This window comes from Canis lupus, chromosome 6 (assembly GCF_048164855.1).
Source record: "Canis lupus baileyi chromosome 6, mCanLup2.hap1, whole genome shotgun sequence".
Taxonomy (NCBI): Eukaryota; Metazoa; Chordata; class Mammalia; order Carnivora; family Canidae; genus Canis; species Canis lupus.
Genome location: NC_132843.1, coordinates 56,108,661 through 56,126,368, shown reverse-complemented (window position 1 = coordinate 56,126,368; position 17,708 = coordinate 56,108,661). Strand labels below are relative to the sequence as shown.

General features: G+C 39.5%; 1 protein-coding gene across 3 annotated transcripts in view; it reads right to left on the bottom strand.

Annotated features, from left to right (window-relative positions):
* Nucleotides 1–130: 130 nt before the first annotated feature.
* ZBTB37 (zinc finger and BTB domain containing 37) overlaps nucleotides 131–17,708 on the bottom strand; it is a 29,201-nt gene continuing 11,623 nt past the window's right edge. For all 3 annotated transcript variants that reach the window (XM_072830681.1, XM_072830680.1, XM_072830682.1), the window contains exon 5: nucleotides 131–16,882. In XM_072830681.1, coding sequence (XP_072686782.1) covers nucleotides 16,394–16,882 — 489 coding nt within the window. In that variant the 3' untranslated portion in view covers nucleotides 131–16,393. The remainder of the gene's footprint in view (nucleotides 16,883–17,708) is intronic.

The following is a 17,708-nucleotide window of genomic DNA, read 5'->3' as shown; positions in this document are numbered from 1 at the left end:
TGGTAGGCATCCTGAAAGGGCAAGGGGGAGCCAGAAAATGTCAGTTTTCCCATCATACTAAAAAAAGTCCCCAAAACAAAAATTTTAAGCGAATTAATCTCTATATACAGAAAAACCAGATAGTCAAATCTGAGTATTAAACCATTTAATTCTCAAACCACTCACATGCATAATGTTCTTTTACACAGTGTTAAAATAAAGAGGAAAATGTATTTTTATACAAACAGAATTTCAAGTATACATTAATAGACTTTTCAAATTACTAACCAAGTTGCTAAGATTTCATTCACATTGTTCTTAAAGCTGTTCAACGAGAAAGCTTTTGCTAAACTGCTTTAAATATGTTTATATAAACCCATATCTTCACTCTTTTTCTGAATCTCCCTCCCCCAACCCCAGTCTCTGCCCGCCCTCTGGCCCTCCCCCCTCCCCCGACACGACAGGGCTTCTGGGGCTCTAGGAGACATGCAACCCCACCAAGGACTATTGGCTTGTCATCAGGGGAAGGACAGACTCTACAGGAGGAGAGACTGAGGACACCCGTCAGATTAAGGGAGAGAACAAATCTAATATTTAGAAGTGACACAAATCAGAATCATATATTTATAGCCTTTATATTTTCACTTGAGTTTTTAATTTGAAAAATCTCAGCCTCCCACAAAATAACTTAGAAGTTTCTGACAATTTGGTAGCTGAGAAAATAACTTAATCTTGGGTATCTTCCCCAGGGAAACTTCCGCAATCAGGGTAGACATTTTCAACTTCTTCATTTTGGTTGTTTCTTTTTTCCCTTTGGCAGGGGGTGGGGATAGCTTAAAAAGGGGTAGGATTTGTGTGTCTACATAGGAATTTGGTTAATTTCACAGGGTCTGGCAGGAGTTCTCCCTCCTCGACTCTCCTCCTGAAGTTATCTGGCTTCAGGGCCGGGAACAGCCACTCTCCTTAGGAATTAAAGTGCATTTGTTCAGTAAAAGGGGGGTGAGGGGAGGTGTGGTTTACACTTAAGTGATAATGATTAAAAGAGGGTGGGGTGAGAGAAAATCCTATTCCTATATATAGGTATTTATAATTAAGGTCATAATAAAAACAGATATTCTCTAAGGAAATAAGATGCACGAACCCAGGCCAGCGCCCCCAGAGGTAGAGGACCAGCCTGGCTCACAGACTCTTCGGAGGCATCTTTATTAATGGTGTAATAGCTTCAGATGAAAGACACAAACCTCAAATGTTTGTTTTTTCAAAGGGAAAAAACAGACCGGTAGGTTCTTATAGTTTAAAACTCTACCTCATTCCCTTTCAGGGATAACAACATTTTAGAAAGTGATTGTCTGTTTTCATAGGAATCTTTGATTAGCAAGTTGTGATAAAATGTTACCTAAGTTTGTCACTGACAAATATCATGGTAGCCTTTAAAAACTCAGGGAGAGGGGGCATGTCGATCCCTGCTACCGGGATCAGCTGAGGGGAAGTGAAATTTTCCTATCATCTCTTTGACAGCTACCACCAGAATCTTATTTTCTGACTATGTTCCTTGAAATGCTTTACTATTTCTTGGGGGACAAACCCAAGAGTTTTCCAAAGAGAAGTAAATGCTACATTATTAGCTGTATGAAGAAGTGATGGGCTCAAGATGAGAAGGGGGGGAAGTGGTCCTGGGTTCTGGCCTCAGAGTCCAGTGTGATCTGCTTTTCACAGTGACCAGTGGGAAGGCACAGTGCCAGGGACAGGTAGATGGGGGACAGTGGTCACCCACCATATAAGCACCATAGAGAACAGGTGGACAGATTTCTTTTCAGACCATGTCCATCTGAAGGAAACCAAATTTCAGCTACCTTGACTTTTCCATCTTTGAACACTCAGTCTTCCCTTCTCCTCTCAGGGGCAAAGTATGAGTGGGTTCCACCCCAAATGAGGAGGAGACAGGAAATCTAAGTGCTCTTCCAAATATACTTCTCCCTTTACTCACTAATGCTGACGTGCCAAAGATGGAGAGTCCTGGTTTTAAGATTTCTTAAAGGAGAGGCCATTGGTTCCTTTCTGAATTGGCAGATCTCTTTAAGTTCTGCCATCAGATCACAAAATAATGCAATGGGCTACAACTGTGAACACAGACCAGAGTAGATAAAGAGTTAATGGACTGAGACAGAACACACTGCTATAGTTTGGGAATGTTTTTCTTTTGCTGAGTAGGGGGAGGGGCAGGGTGGTAAAACTGTAATCAGACTAGCATGTGCGTAGCTGTTTCAGAAAGGACTTCTTAGAAGTTGAAGAGGAATCAGCAAGCTGATCCAGCAGGGCAGAGAACTTGCCTGAACTTCACAGTCCTGATAGAGAATTCCTGATAGGGAATTTGTTTCACTCCTTGCTTGACATACAGAACAAGTTTATATATTTTGTACCATTACTTCCCCTCCTCATCCTCCACACCCCCACCAGGAATCATAAAATCCAGTGCAGTGTGATTTGCATAAAGTTCAACAATGTTTCACAGTACTCCACAATCCTCCTCAGGATGAAACCCTAACGCACTCCTCTCTGGATGCATGCAAGTCCCAAAGGCTACCAAAGGCTACCATTTTTCTACTCCACCCCATATCAGGAAGCCTTCATAAATTATCTAAGGCATAGGAGGCATTTTCTCGAAAAGACACTGCAGCATTTACATGCTATGTAAATAGCCAGGCCTCAATGTTATTTTAATGAAATTTCACAGCCTGATACTAATTCAGTCTCTGCACTAGCCAATCTTTCCTTCTAACCAATTTTTCTTCCTGAACACACTACCTATTTGAAATTTAAAGTATCGATTATTGTAGGCAATTTATGAATAAAAATTTCTACAGTGCCCAGAATTCTCTCAGAAGAGAGACTCTATATCTGAACTTGCTCTTAAAAAAAATTTCTATCATGAATGAGAAATCAGTTGGTAGCTAGTCAGTTTGAAAGGGGTGGTGGTAGGGGGCGCTACGTATCTCACTTTTAAGGGAATCCAACAGTTCTCCCCATTATCATGTGCGAAGTTGCCAAGGGCAGGCATCATTACAACCCAGGGTGGGAAGAAAGAAAGATACGGAACTTCATTTAGGATTACTGGGTTAGGTCTCTGACATCCTAGAATAAAGATGCTAAAATGACTCATTTCACATTTCATGTAAAATTCAGAAATATTTAAGCCTTAGCTAGTGCATTTCATTCACAAAAAAACAAAACAAAACAAAAAACAATAAAATACCCAAGGAAAAGTGAAAGTCACTTTACATTGGAATCCCACTTAGAAGACAGGCTAAGAGACAAATAATCAAATGTATCACCATCACCCCCAGAAAGGATCCTTCTCTTTTTCCACTAACTTGAATAATGCTATCTGTTCAGTTTACAAATAGAAATCATCCTAGGTGTGTTGGGCTTGGCCCTTTTAATAATTTCAAGTGCTCTATTTTAGCTAGAAGAGTTGAGAAATCTCCACTCAAATCACATATGCAAAGAAAAGAGGATTCCAGAGACCAGACTTTGAAAATATGTTTTGCTTACTTATGCACACCTTGTATTTGGTATAGAGATGAAACTGGATGGATGGTAACATCTCTCTCCAGAATTACTTTGAGGACAAATGGATGATCCATCTTACCACCTGAGCCTTGGCCACCCGAGCCTTAACCTCAGAGCCATGCTGGGATATCAATAAAGGTATCTTATGACCAAAAAAGAACCAACTGAGCTTATCCTGCTGAAGACCACTCAAGACTACCTGGCCTGGCCAGTGATCCTCAACCTTGGCTGCCCACTAGAATCATCTGGTGAGCTTTTAAAGCCCAGGTTGCAGAGCAGACCAATAAAACATGAATATTGGGGGGGAGGAGCAGACAACAGTAATTTTTTTAAAATGCCCCAGGTGATTCTAGTGTCCAGCCGAGTTAGAAAACCACTGGCTTAGGCCAACTGGCTCCATAATAAAAAGCATTAAGGCCAGTGTTCACTTAAGCCAGAGGGAAGAAAGGTAAGACTTCATGCTTCCTCTCATATTCATAGATTTAATATGTGCCCCAAAGAAGTTACCTAGGTGTTTTTTGTTTTGTTTTTAAATAAATCACTTTGGCTGTAACAGATCACACTGTCAACAGTAAATTTCAGTTTTAGGTTAAGTCTGCACTTAAGTATGTGTTATCACAAAACAGCTGAGGACAGACCTAGGACAGACTTGGCACAAAAAGATAAGCCAGAGGGAAGAATTTTCCTAAGCAGGAGTTAATTCCTGAATCTAGGATATTAGCACGGCTTATAGGCTGACAATGATTCTACAGTTAGAATAACAATAGCTGGAGAGCTTTTTCTGCCCAGGGTCCTGTTCCCATGCTTTAATACACACACAAAAAAAGAAAGAGAAAAGAAAAGAAAAGAAAGAAAAGAAAAGAAAAGAAAAGAAAAGAAAAGAAAAGAAAAGAAAAGAAAAGAAAAAAGAAAAGAAAAGAAAAGAGTAGAAGAGAAACAACAGCTGTGGTGAGTAGTCACATGATTTCCCTGCCTCATCTCCCAGGACTCTACTGTATTCAGGCAGAGGTCACTAGATCACAGTTGTCACCTAGGAATAATGCTTGTCTCATTATTTGGAACTTCACACTATATTCATTGCTTGCCCTTCCCAGTCACCAGGAATGCAAAAACTTATCAGCTAGTGCCTAAACAGAGAGGCCAACTTGTAAAAATCTGAAAATAGATCACTCTCATTCTCACTCCTAACCCGAGAATCCCTGTTTAGACATCACAAGCAGCCAGTGCCTTGAGATGAAAAGGTGGAAAGCACTGCAGTATATCAAAGGGCCAATAATCCTTCCTAAGCTATAACACATGTTCAAAATGTAGGTAACCTGACATGGCTCAATGTACTAGTGCCCCAAATAGTAAGTTGATTTTTACAACCGGATTTAAAGATAAGGTGGTGTGCCTAGTGGCAGTTTACTGCTGAAACTCAATTTCCCGACACACACAACGTTCAAGTAAGGCCATCTTGACTATTATAACAGTATAGGCATTAGATCTCAGGAATATCTCTTTGGAGTGACTAAAAGCAAAACAAGTTATCCAAAAATCCAGGTCATGCACACCTGTGTCAAGATATTGGCAGAAGGCTCATCATCGGGAAAATCCGGTTAACCATCTAGGCCCCCAGTCATGCACTGCAAACGGCAATTAACAAAAAACCCCTCAGATTCAAACAAAATTTTCACATCATTAGAAGGAGTTTGGTGCGATTTTAAAAAAAACTGAAAGACTCAGTGTGCATTGGCTGCTCTTGGCAAACAGAAGCCAGCAGATAAAAGCACTAAACCAAGGCATCCTGACACTGTTTGGTTCGGACACCACAACTAAGTATAACATCTACACATGACCAGAAGTGTGATACTGCAACCTCTAGATATTGTGTCGGGCTTTCCTTCGCTCGCTACAAAAAGCACAGTCTTTCTTCAGCCAAGTGCTCAGAGGTAGAGGAGCTGAAGCAAGTACAAAAGAGGATGAGGTGGGCAGTGCCTGAGGAATTCAGCCTCCTGCCCAAAGAGCTACAGGGCAATATTGGAATCTGCTCAGTCTTTAATGGGAGGTAGACTATTCTACATTGACTCATCTGCCTTCATCAGATGCCCTTTTCTCACATATACACATACAATCACACACACACAGCTGGCAACTCACAATAAAATTGCAACTTGCAGCAATAGCACGCCTACCCCAACAGCTACTTTCACTCTAAATTTGATATTAAGCCCCAGCTCTTCTCAGGTAGATGCAAGCCAAGTTTGTTATTTTGAGGTCCCTCCTTTTGCCAGGCTTTTTCAACATACATTTTACTTCAACACCTACATTTTTTGTCCCTAAACAACAGCTACACTAAGTGGGTGCAATGTGTTATAACATCTTTATAAATAGAAAGTGCAAGAAGTAATTTTCTTAGCCAGAATACAAAGCAACAAAAAAGCTCTCATAGCCTACTATGCTAAGAATTTGATATTTTATAATCAATGATACAGCTAACAAATGCTTCTAACGCTACCAAGGTCATAGTGGATGAGTAAATATATTTATAAACATACATTTATGAAAAAAGGTATTACGAAAATAGCCAAACTTCCCACAAAAGTTATTTGCATGAACTATCTTTAGTATACCACTCTGTGTTCAATGCACATGCATATACAATTGAATTATATTAGTGTTATTTTTACTGGGCCAGTTTTCCAAAAAGAAAACAGGCTCATTTTTTAAAACTTCAAGTTACACGATTTAAAATCATTTTTTGTAAAAATATTAGAAATACCATATAAATCCTAAATATCTCTGCTATCTCACTGATAGCTGTTCTAGACGTAGAATTCAGCCACACTCTCAGTGACCCCTGCTGGAGCATCTCAGCTTCCAGAGGAAACACATTTTAAGCTTTGTTCCCTATGCTGTAATTCTGTTTTTTTTGCAGTGGTTCTTAGACAACCACTACAGTGAGGACTCTATTACTCTGTAGGAAATTCAGTAGATCGTCTTCAAATATGTCACAAAGTTCTGCTTTAAGACGGAGCTGGGGATCCCTGGGTGGCTCAGCGGTTTAGTGCCTGCCTTCAGCCCAGGGCATGATCCTGGAGTCCGGGGATCAAGTCCCACGTCAGGTTCCCTGCATGGAACCTGCTTCTCCCTCTGCCTGTGTCTCTGCCTCTCTCTCTATCTCTGTCATGAATAAATAAAATCTTAAAAAAAAAAAAAAAAAAAGACGGAGCTAAGAGAGGAATTGGAACCCAAAGGAACTGTTATTCCCACAGGTTGCTGTGAATGGCCTGAATTGCCGGAAAGACAGACTCAATATGTTGTCAAATCTACAAATCTACTCAATATGTTGTCAAATCTCCTGACTTTGTTCTCGCCTGCCAATCAAGACCATAGTACTTCATTCTCATGCCACCAGCAGAAGATTTTAAACTTAAGTGTCACAGAGAATCCAGAGGAGGGCCCAAAGAGCTATGCCAGACAGAATGAGAGACTTCTCCATTGATCACTGTATGATTTCTCATTCCCTGGGAACATATTTTCAAAGGCTTCTCTGTCACACACAAAAAAGCAGACTTTGAGGTACATTAGAGTGGAAATGTGGATCAAAAAGAAAATGTTAAGGCTCATTTGTTTTTGTTCATTGAAACTGGCCCCAATTCTTGTATGCTAAAATCTGATCTTAATGCCTCAAACATTTCACCCCTGGTTATCTGACTACAAATGCCGAAGTCTTCTTTTTCCCTTCCCAGCATGTTAGAGCCCTAAATCAAGTCTTCAGCCCTGAGTACCCTTTCCTGTATTTGCAATTCCTGAGGCCTGACCTAAGGAACAGAGACTGTTGTCTTTCATTCTGTGATACCTGGGGATGACCAGCAAGAAGCCCTCACAGCTAACTCTCTGGGAATCCATTGCCTATGGAATGGATAGGTAATCCCAAATCTCTCTCCTCTTACAAATCGTATTGGTTTGGGGGTAATCATTTTTAGAGCAGAATTTATGTTCTGCCCATATTTCTTCTGTCATAGCAATAGTCTAATAAGTTTAAATAAAGGAGTTTAAATAAAGCACCCTAAATCTGACAAAGATCCTAAAGTTCAGTCATCTGTTATTTTGGATGACAGGTTGATAGCAACTGCTAATTTTACAGGATTAATAACATATAAAATTGAGCAATGAATTCTCCCATATGAAAGGTAATACAAATTATTTATCTTCTAGCACAGAACTGTGCCTGAGGTGGTGTGGTGACGGTAAAGATGGAACTAGGACATGGAGGCAAGACTTGCAATGATCTCAGGAATATGATCCAGGTAGCCACTCAATAGAAACTCCTGTTGAAAGAGATTTAGTAGCCATATGAATTTTCCTTACCACAGGAGTTTTTGCCTGTCTGTAAACTTAAATACAGCTGACATCTCTAACAAATAAACTTCTCTAACAGTAAGCTTTTTACTCCCTCTGGAGTACTTTTGGCTCAGTATGTACAATTACTATAGCTTCACAGAAAACAAAGAGCAAAAAAGCATCAGTAAATGCTCACAACTTGGAACTTGGAACAAAAGAAAAATGAAATGGAAATTTTGCTCTAAATAAATGAAACTTGGGTAGCTAATGAAGCATGTTCTGGATATTTGTCTCATTCTCTTTCTTTTTTTTTTTTTTAAGATTTTATTTATTCATGAAAGACACACAGAGAGAAGCAGAGACATAGGCAGAGGGAGAAGCGGGCTCCTCGCAGGGAGCCTGATGCGGGACTCGATTCCCAGACCCAAGATCACGCCCTAAGCCTAAGGCAGATGCTCAACCACTGAGCCACCCAGGTGTCCCTGCCTCATTCTCTTTCTAGCTCCTTTCCTGACTCATGGTAGTCATCATAAGTGGTTTCAATGGCTCAAACAACTAACCCAAATGAATGAACACAGAGAAGTCCAGAGCAATCAAAGACCTAATGTTATCTCTGACAGATTAAAGTGGTCCCAAATCCTTGACACACATGCCATCAATGGTAAGGTATTTCCACTGCCCTTGAATCTGGACTGACCAGTGACTTCTCTGTTCAAGTGTATGGCAGTGACTCTATGACAGCTCTGAGCCTGGCCTTAGGAGGACTGGGACCTTCTGCCCAGCCTCTAAAGAGGCCTGAGCTGCCATTTAATAAGTCTGACTGCCCCAGTGGAGAGACCACACGGTAAGTCCCCGGGACTCCAGAGTGGGAGAGGAGGGCCTGCTGAGCACCATCTTCTATTCCTCCCTAAAGGTGTCAGGCATATGATGAGGTCAGCTTGGCCACTCCAGACCACTGCAACCACCTGTGAATACTACCAGGTGACCTCAGTCATCATCACAGGGAACAAGAGAACTGCCTAGATGAGCTTTTACTGGATTTATGATTCACACCATCACAAGATATATAAAATTGTTGTTTTAGGTCACTATAGTTTAGGGTAGTTTGTTACAAAGCTAGTAACTACAGGAATGCTATCTTTCAATCGTTGCCTTGGTGGTAACTTAAACTGATTCACAATTAGATTTATTAAAATAGGCAACGCGAGTAAATGGGCAATAAATACCTCCAAAAAATATTCACCATTCAACATCTGCCCAGAGACATTATCTTTTGAAGAAATCTCCCAATCATGCTTTCTTGAGTTAAAAATTCATTCAAAGCAGTACTGTTACTGGCTATTGTTTATTTCAGTTCACCTCAATTCTTTACAACTAAACAGAGTCAGCATGATGTAGTGGAGAGAGTCTGAGCTTTGGAATCAGACGGGTAAATATTAGGTCTGAAATTTATTCATTATGTAACCCTGGGCTCCTCAGTTTCTTCATCTACAAAATGTGATATAATTACACCTCTCAAGGGCAACATAGTCTATTAGAGTGTCAACTCTAGTGTCAGATAGCCTTGGTCATCCTCTCTGTGCCTCCGTTTCTCCTTCTCTAAAGTGAGGATAATGATGGTGTTTACCCTAATGGGACTATTAGAAGGATTTGGGGAGTTAAGTAATATGAAACACGTAGATTTGTGCCTGGCACATAGCAAGCACTCCAAAAAACTGAACTATTTTTAGTTCTGTCATTACCTCACAGGATTATTCTGAGGATTAACTTCGAGTATGCCACTCAAGCACTTAGTACAGTTAAATTCTGTCCCCTTCTCTTTGATATCTGTGGTGAAAAGTGCAGGCTTTTAAAAAGCATATATCCAGACTCCAACCAAGTGGATTCAGGATTCTCAAGTATAGGAAGCCACATCTAAACTATGTCTAAAATCAATTTTGTTATATAAATTTCAAGCACATAGTCTGGTACCAAAAAAGTACTTAATCTTACTTTATGGAACAGATTCTCCTATATGCTACTTATCGCTTAAGTGATTTCACAGAATAGGAAACATTTCCCCATAAGATACTCTGACTTTTGGCATTATGGATTCATTCAGATTCTAAGATTCACAGTATATTAAATTGTGCTGTTGTCCATATGAGATGCTATACATGTATCTCTCTTAACTGGATAATGAGTTCTGGCCTCCTGAACAGGACTTACTGAGTAGACAAGAAAGAAGCAAGTTTAGAAGTTTCATTTTTCATGAACTGCTTTGCCTTCATAACTTAGCTTTGTTGTTTAAAGCTTCCACTATTTGAGTTAGCAGGGCCTTCTTAACTGTGTTAAGATGGGAAGTATTTGTTCTATAGATAAGGGGGAAAATGTGGGAGATGAAATTTATTCATGTATGTACTCTGTGAAGATAATATACATTTGAAGTAATGATTGCCTTTAAAGTCATTGCTGTTTCTCACAGTGGAGGGAAAAGGTAGGCTGCCTATACAACAAAACTGGATAGTCTGTACAGATTATTTTCCAGGTTTATGCATCACTGTTGCTGTCAGTTAACTACATCCTTCGAAATGTAACTAAGTCAGGTGTTTTAAAGTATGCACAATATCCAATTTTGGCTTGTCCTGAACAAGAAAACCTACTGACTATGAAGTACAAAGACTGGCCCTGGGGAATGCACTACCTAAAAATGAGAAAATTGAAAACTGAAAAACAGCCTCTAGAAAGCAAAGAAGGCAAGACGTAAGACTGATAATTATCAAAGAAATCATAATGCTAGGCAAACAACATTGTTTTCAACATATTTATATAGAAATAACAACTGTCCCTTAGACCTCACACAGAGCTGGAGGCAGATGATTCATTGGGCTATCTAAATTCAATTTATTTCACAAATTCTACATTCCAGATTAATCAGAATCCCAAATGAATCAGAAAAGCAACACTCTAAAAATCTCAAGAACCCTGTATTACTATAAGTGCTCTAAGACAAGGCAGTTCTAACCTAGACAAATATTCTGGAACTTTATAGGTAAGGATTATCTATTACTCATAGGGCATATAATATAAAACTTACTAGTACTCAACTTAGAAAAAAGCAACCGTGAGAATAAAATGCCTAGTAGAGAGGTGCCGTACTGGAGGGCTAAGTCACTCATCCGAACTTGGTATGTGTTGGCTGAGCTGACAACAAAGTACCAATCAAACTCACTACATCGTGTCAGCATGGCCTAGTTCATTTGTCCTGATAAATAAATATAACTCAGAAGTCTATGCATGGTTTCCATATGGAGAACAATTATACTTTCCTCTTGCAAGGAATTCTCTTTACAATCATCCTAACAGTTTCCAATTTTTGCATATCTGGCATAAATAGGCTATTTGAACAGTAAGAATGAACAGTCAGAGAGCAAATAAGTAATGGCCCAGTATATATTTAGAAAAATGATAGTAACAGAAATCAGGAGATAGGTTTAAGAGGAATTTGAAATCCTCAGAGATTTCATTATGCTTTAAAACATTCATTGGGAAAAAGAAAGGAACGGAGTAAGATTTGGCTTTTTACTACTCCACATGGAACAGAGTGAGTTTGAATAAATGAAAAGGAAGATTTGTAATACAGGGAAAGGATAGAGGTTTCTAATCTAGAAAGACAGTATTCTGGGTAAGAGTCAAACCACTTATTCATAACAGAAGTTAAATTCTTAATAATAGTGGGAATAAATTCATTCTTGCCATCATTATGCAAATCAGTTCAAGTGATCTCAGAGGAATGGCAAAACTTACTTATAAAAACATTAATTTTTTTACAGTATTTTATGTAAACATGGTACTCATTTAATCCTACATTATTACGCATGGGAATTATTTTCTAAATTCCTTTGTTACATCTGTAACTACCATCCTAAACTTTAATCTACCTGCACCTTTAAGGCAAGGACAGATCATAAGGCTATTCTAAATGCTTTTAAAGCAATGGGAATCATTAAGAAGGAATACAAAGAGAGTTATGAGAAAAAGATCCAGAAAAAGATGATAAGCTCTTTCAAGAAACTGATGCATACATGGCAACATGAATTTAAAACCTCAATGGAAGTATTAAAAAGACAAAATGGCAGGAGTGACAAATTTGGGGGTCTTTCAAATCTGAATCTTTCAAATCGAATTCTGGAGTTAGCAAACTTTTCTGTCGAGTGACAAACAGTACATTTTCAGGCATTGCTGGCCATGTGGTCTGTGTCACAAAGCACTCAACCTTGCCACCATAATAGGAACAATACCTGAAGAACAGGTGCCACCACCACTCTCTTTAGACAAACAGATGACCTCAGGATTGGGCACTTGTGGCCGCAGTCTGTGGAAGCCTGATCTAATTCATAAATTCTAGGGACATAATTCTGCTAAGGGGCATCCTCTCCAGCCCAGGATATACCTGACATCACAGAGCTTGGTGTCCTTTTTCTAAATCTCAGCAACTAAAATACTCCAATATTGTGCGCTCTTTCCCAAATGGCAAAGCTAAAGAGCCCCATTTTCAAAGATGAGTTCAATAAAGACTTCTCTGTTACGCCTTAAACCAGGAAGCAGATGAGAAGAGAATCTGAGGAAGAGAAAAAAAAAAAAAAAAAAAAGCCACCTGTCATAGCTGAAGAAAGAGAGACTTCCAGGATTCTGACCCCTTCCTAATTAAGCACCTTCCACTAGGATTAAGAAGACTGCCTCCTTTGTTCCACTTAATTTCCTTTCCATTATCCACTGTTTTTATTTCTTTAAATTAGATCTCCTGAAAAAAAATAAATTAGATCTTCTGGTCAAACAAAATATAATTTTTACCAGTTAAAGAAAGAGATTGGTGTCAAGTAACAGCTAATTTTTTTTTCAGCTAAAATATTTTTAAAGTTATTTCTTGACCAGAGACCATTCAGCTATTAAGGATGAAGTTCACTATTTCACTTTTCCTCCAGACCACTTCCAACCAAGGCCAGATCTCAACTCCAAAGCTGGGAGGAGAATGCTTTATTTTTATTATCACATCTTTGGAAACTCTGTTTTCACTGATGTAGAGAGAACTGGAAACATTTTAAAATACCAATAAAACAAAATGACAAGAAAACTTTCCTTAATGGCTATCTCCCTTCTTGTCCAATCTTTATCCTTTAGGAACACATTTATTTTTACTTATTCAAGATTAGATTTAACTGTCTGGTACAATGATGGCTTGGGAGTAGTTGGCAAAGTACATAAAACTCAACTCGGTTCAGAGGTAAGTATGGTTCTGAGTAAAGAGAGAACAAATCATTAGAAAGAGCCTTTCTGCCTAAGTACAGTGTCCCTGTTCATGCCAATGCTCTATTTATACTGGTATCAGAGTTCAGAGAGAAAAAGTACCGCTTGGAATGAAAACAGATTAATATATTGCCATCTCTCTTCTTTTGCTGAGAATATTGGGTAGCTCCTAGCTATTAAGTGCCACTCAATGAATGAAAACGGTCCCAGTGTTTGCTATTTCATGGCATTAAAGTACTTAATGATGATTTAGCTCTCATTGCTAATGCAGTTCCCTTCACAAGGTGACATGTGCAAGTTAAGATTTGGTAATGAGTTTTCAGCATTAGCTAAAGTCCATTTAGTACATCCGTATGAGAGGTATCCTCTGTGCACACATCAACACAGCTATTCATTAATGTAGATAGAACACTACTAACTCCTATGACCCTACAATGATGTTAGCTAAGAACTAGGACAATGTCACAGTGAACCTGGATAAGAATCTTGGATAGTTATTTAGAATAATAATATCTTTTCTGGCTAAAATGGAAATTGCTTTTAGAAACTTTAATTTGTTTAAAAGCTAGCCTGGCTTGAATGTTCATGAATTTCATGGCTCTGGGCTTGGCCAATTAAGAGGCAAGAACCAGCAAACATGATTGTGCTGATGTGGTCCTAGAAGACCGGGTAGCACTCTATTCACAGTATCAATACAGCAAAAACCTATTACAAGTGAATGAAAAGGGAGGGGAACCCACCAAACACTCATAGCATTTCCACATCTACTAAAGAGTCCCTATGTTGTTTAAAATGTTTGTTGCTAATCTTGGATGGAGTACTGACAAATGCTGCAGTTTCTCTTTACAAAAATTACTGCACTTTACCTTTACATTTTGGAAGAGTTTAAAAAGCTCTATTTTCTCACAGAAAACCTAAGAAACTAACGAAGCATAAAGAATTTTCCAGCATACTACTTCTCAAAAGTAGGATGGACTTAAAAAAATTTTTGGTAGGCTTAAAAGCTCCATCAACAGCAGCATATTTTGTACTTCTCACCTTCCTATTCAGTAATGGCGAATCTGTCCACGGATAGCCTTGATTACCAGCTAAAATGTTTCCCTAAAGATTTTAGTCTAATTTCAAATCCACGTCTATGCCACAGAGCATAGCTGGTCCCTACAATGGCCCTATCATGCTGTTGCCCAGCTAAAGAAGAGAATGCCCCAGTCTATATCTCTAAAAGACAAAAGACAACTTCGACAGCTGTAAGGGTAGGCTCTTATCAAATGGTGACACCATTATATTCTTATTTAAGATGCATTTCTACGTTTTTCCAGAAGAGAAAATAAACACTCTGTAGTGACATGGTGCAGCTTTATGCATATGTATAATTCTCAGATTGCTTATGAGCTACTCTTTGCACTCTAACTTCCTATCATCAAAGAAATGCCATTGTTTCTACCCACCTTTCCATATACCACAAAGCATTCTCAAGAAGGGAACACGCTATTAGCATTCTCACAAATGGCTCACCAGTGCAGGCATGACCAGCCCCACCCCAAATATCTTGTATTATCTACAAGATATATCTTGTATATCTTGTATTATCTTGCATCAAAACAACTGCTTAAACCACTGCATATTTAAATACTCTTAAAACATTAATGATCAATTAGGAGAAGCTATAGATTTTTCCTTTTCTATTTGCACTGTAAGCATATCCTTGCCCGCATCTCTTACTAATCCTCCTTCATTCTCTGAATGCGAGACAGGACATCTAAAACTCTACATGTTTGGTAAATTTTTTCTGACTCTCAGTGCTGGATTAAGAATCTCAGAAATCCCCAGAATTATCAAAAAGGTCCCTTGAAGTTTTAAAAATCTTAGGAATGATTAAGTAACCAAACCTGATCAAAACTGATCCCTTGATCAATTTATTGCAACATGATTGTGCATGATGTTTTCTGGTGAATGCCCTGTAGTGTATTATTAAAAAGCAAAGCTCTTGGAGTCACCAGCAATTTGCTGATGGTGGGTTTATGAATTACTAGGTTTGCAGACGTGAGACATGGATTTAGTGAGGTTCTTCTATTGGCTTGAAAATATAAACTATTACATATGTAGAAGGAAATGCTATTGTGGTTGCAATAAGAACCATAGTGTTGAATTTCTTCAACCACAATATTGCAGAAAAAATGTGTTTAAAACTTCATATAAAAGTTATCAAATATGGAGACCTGTAGATTTAAAAATACAGTCCAGGCTCATTTCACTGGAAAGTGACATTTTTGATGTACAATATTGCTGTTATGTGAAAGGAGGAGCCAGAGAGACTGGATGAAACTTTGGTACTCAGCCTAACACATCAATTCATCTGGACGAGAGCCATTTCCTAACAATCAAAGATATTTAAGCACTATGGTTTACAAATACTGATCAGGAAGTTGCAGTACTCTGCACCATTTGACATCTGCAGAAACACCCCACTTCCTTCCCTGCTTCCCCTCTTCCTCAATATTATACTTGAACCCCCCCAATGTAGCAGAACCTACTGCAAACACTCTTGTTGCTCATTTCCCGTCCAGGTGCCTAAAGTGCTTCAGGTGGTGCTGCTGACTAGAACACCGCTCCAAGATGGCTGCTTACACGAGACAATCAGGCAAAGGATCAGTTGCCCAATTAGAGCAAAGATAAGGTCTAACCTTTCGAAACAGTAAGAACCACCAGGATACTTTTTTTTCTTGAAACGTGAAACTGCATGTTCTGGCAAGGAAGGAAGAGGAGATGGGCCTCCTCCCTGTCACCATCATGACTACTTCCTTCTCTCTTGTGGCTGGCTGGTTCAGATGACCAAAGCTCCTGCAGTTTATTTAGATCCGGGCAATGACAGCCACCAGGATGATATGGACCAAAGTACAGTGTTCAAACATGACTGGCAGATAAATGACCACTTATCATTGTTTTGTTAAAAAATTTTTTTCTTATAAAGTTAACAAACCAAGGCTGTTGATCCCTGAATTAGAAAGTTGATTTGCTTGATTATTTTCCAAAGTATGAGGTGGGAAGGAGGAGGGGAAGAGCCTCTCGTGCTTCTGTGTATGTTGCTGATCCTCTAGCTTGGCAACATCTTGGGAGCATCTTCTGATCTAGTGATGTGACATTTTGTGAATCTAAGTACCAGCCGATGGCCCCGATGCTGGCTGCTCACGGCCCAAAGGGGAAGAGGGTCTGCCCCCTCCCCCTCGAAGTTTCAGTCTGGCCCAGTGGTGGACACAGAGCCCTGGGCAGTCTCCCCAGGAGCAACTGTCTCTTCTTGTGATGGTGACTCTTCCTCAGCTTGTCCTCGAGATGTGACAGTTGTTTCAGGGGAGATGCTGTGAGGCCCCTCCAGGGGTATACAGCCAGGGTGGTTTTTGCGAAAGTGCTGATTCAAGATGGCCTGGAAGGGGAAACTTTTGCCACAAACATGACAGTGGAAGGGTTTGTTGCCTGTGTGCTTGCGGATATGATACTCCAGCTGATCTTTCCGGGTATACTTCTTGCCACACATGCGGCAGACGAATGGCGTGATCCCCATATGCAGGCGCATATGGCGGTCCAGGCTCCCCTTCTGGTTGAAAGATTTGGCGCAGTAGATGCAGGTGAGACGAGGGTTGTACCGGAACCACCGCTCAGATACTTCTTGCTCTCGGAGATACTCCACATAGCCACTTACTCCCATCATTGCTGACTCTTCTACCTGTGCCAGGTGAGGATAGCAAGAAAGAACACAGACGCTTAAGTATACATCTTAAAAGAAATCAAATCTCTGTTTACCTCTAATACTAAGCCATGTGCTTATTTTTAGGAGAGATCCAAGAATTAATTACTACCAAAAAGTAAAGATGTTAACATAATTAAAAGAACAATCTGTGGACACTCTATTCCATTACTTTAGAAAGAGCAAGACAGTGCAGTTATTTGGGCTGACAAACGGCAAGCTTATTAAACCCTTGCTGAGGGCAGCCCCGGTGGTTCAGCGGTTTAGCGCCGCCTTCAGTCCAGGGTGTGATCCTGGAGACCCGGGATCAAGTCCCGCATGAGGCTCCCTGTATGGAGCCTGCTTCTCCCTCTGCCTGTGTCTCTGCCTCTCTCTGTCTCTGTGTCTCTCATGAATGAATGAATGAATGAATGAATGAATGAATAAATAAATAAATAAATATTAAAAAAAAAATAAACCCTTGCTGAATACTGTATTTTATGGTGACAGGAGAACCTGAGGCCACTCATACTATCCTCTTGGACTCTAATCAATCAAGTAGGTACTTAAGCAGTGCTGGTTCTAATAGAACTTTCTGTGATTATGAGAACGTTCTATAATCTGTACCATCTCATAGAGTAGCTCCTAGCCATATGTGGCTATTAAGCATCTGTAATATGGCTAGTACAACTGAGGAATTGAATTTTTAATTTTAATTGCTTGCAGTTAATTAAAATTTAAATTTAAATAGCCACATGTGACATGGCCAGTCATAACAATATCTCATAAGAAAGAATATAGTATGTATGGCAAACACATCACAAGT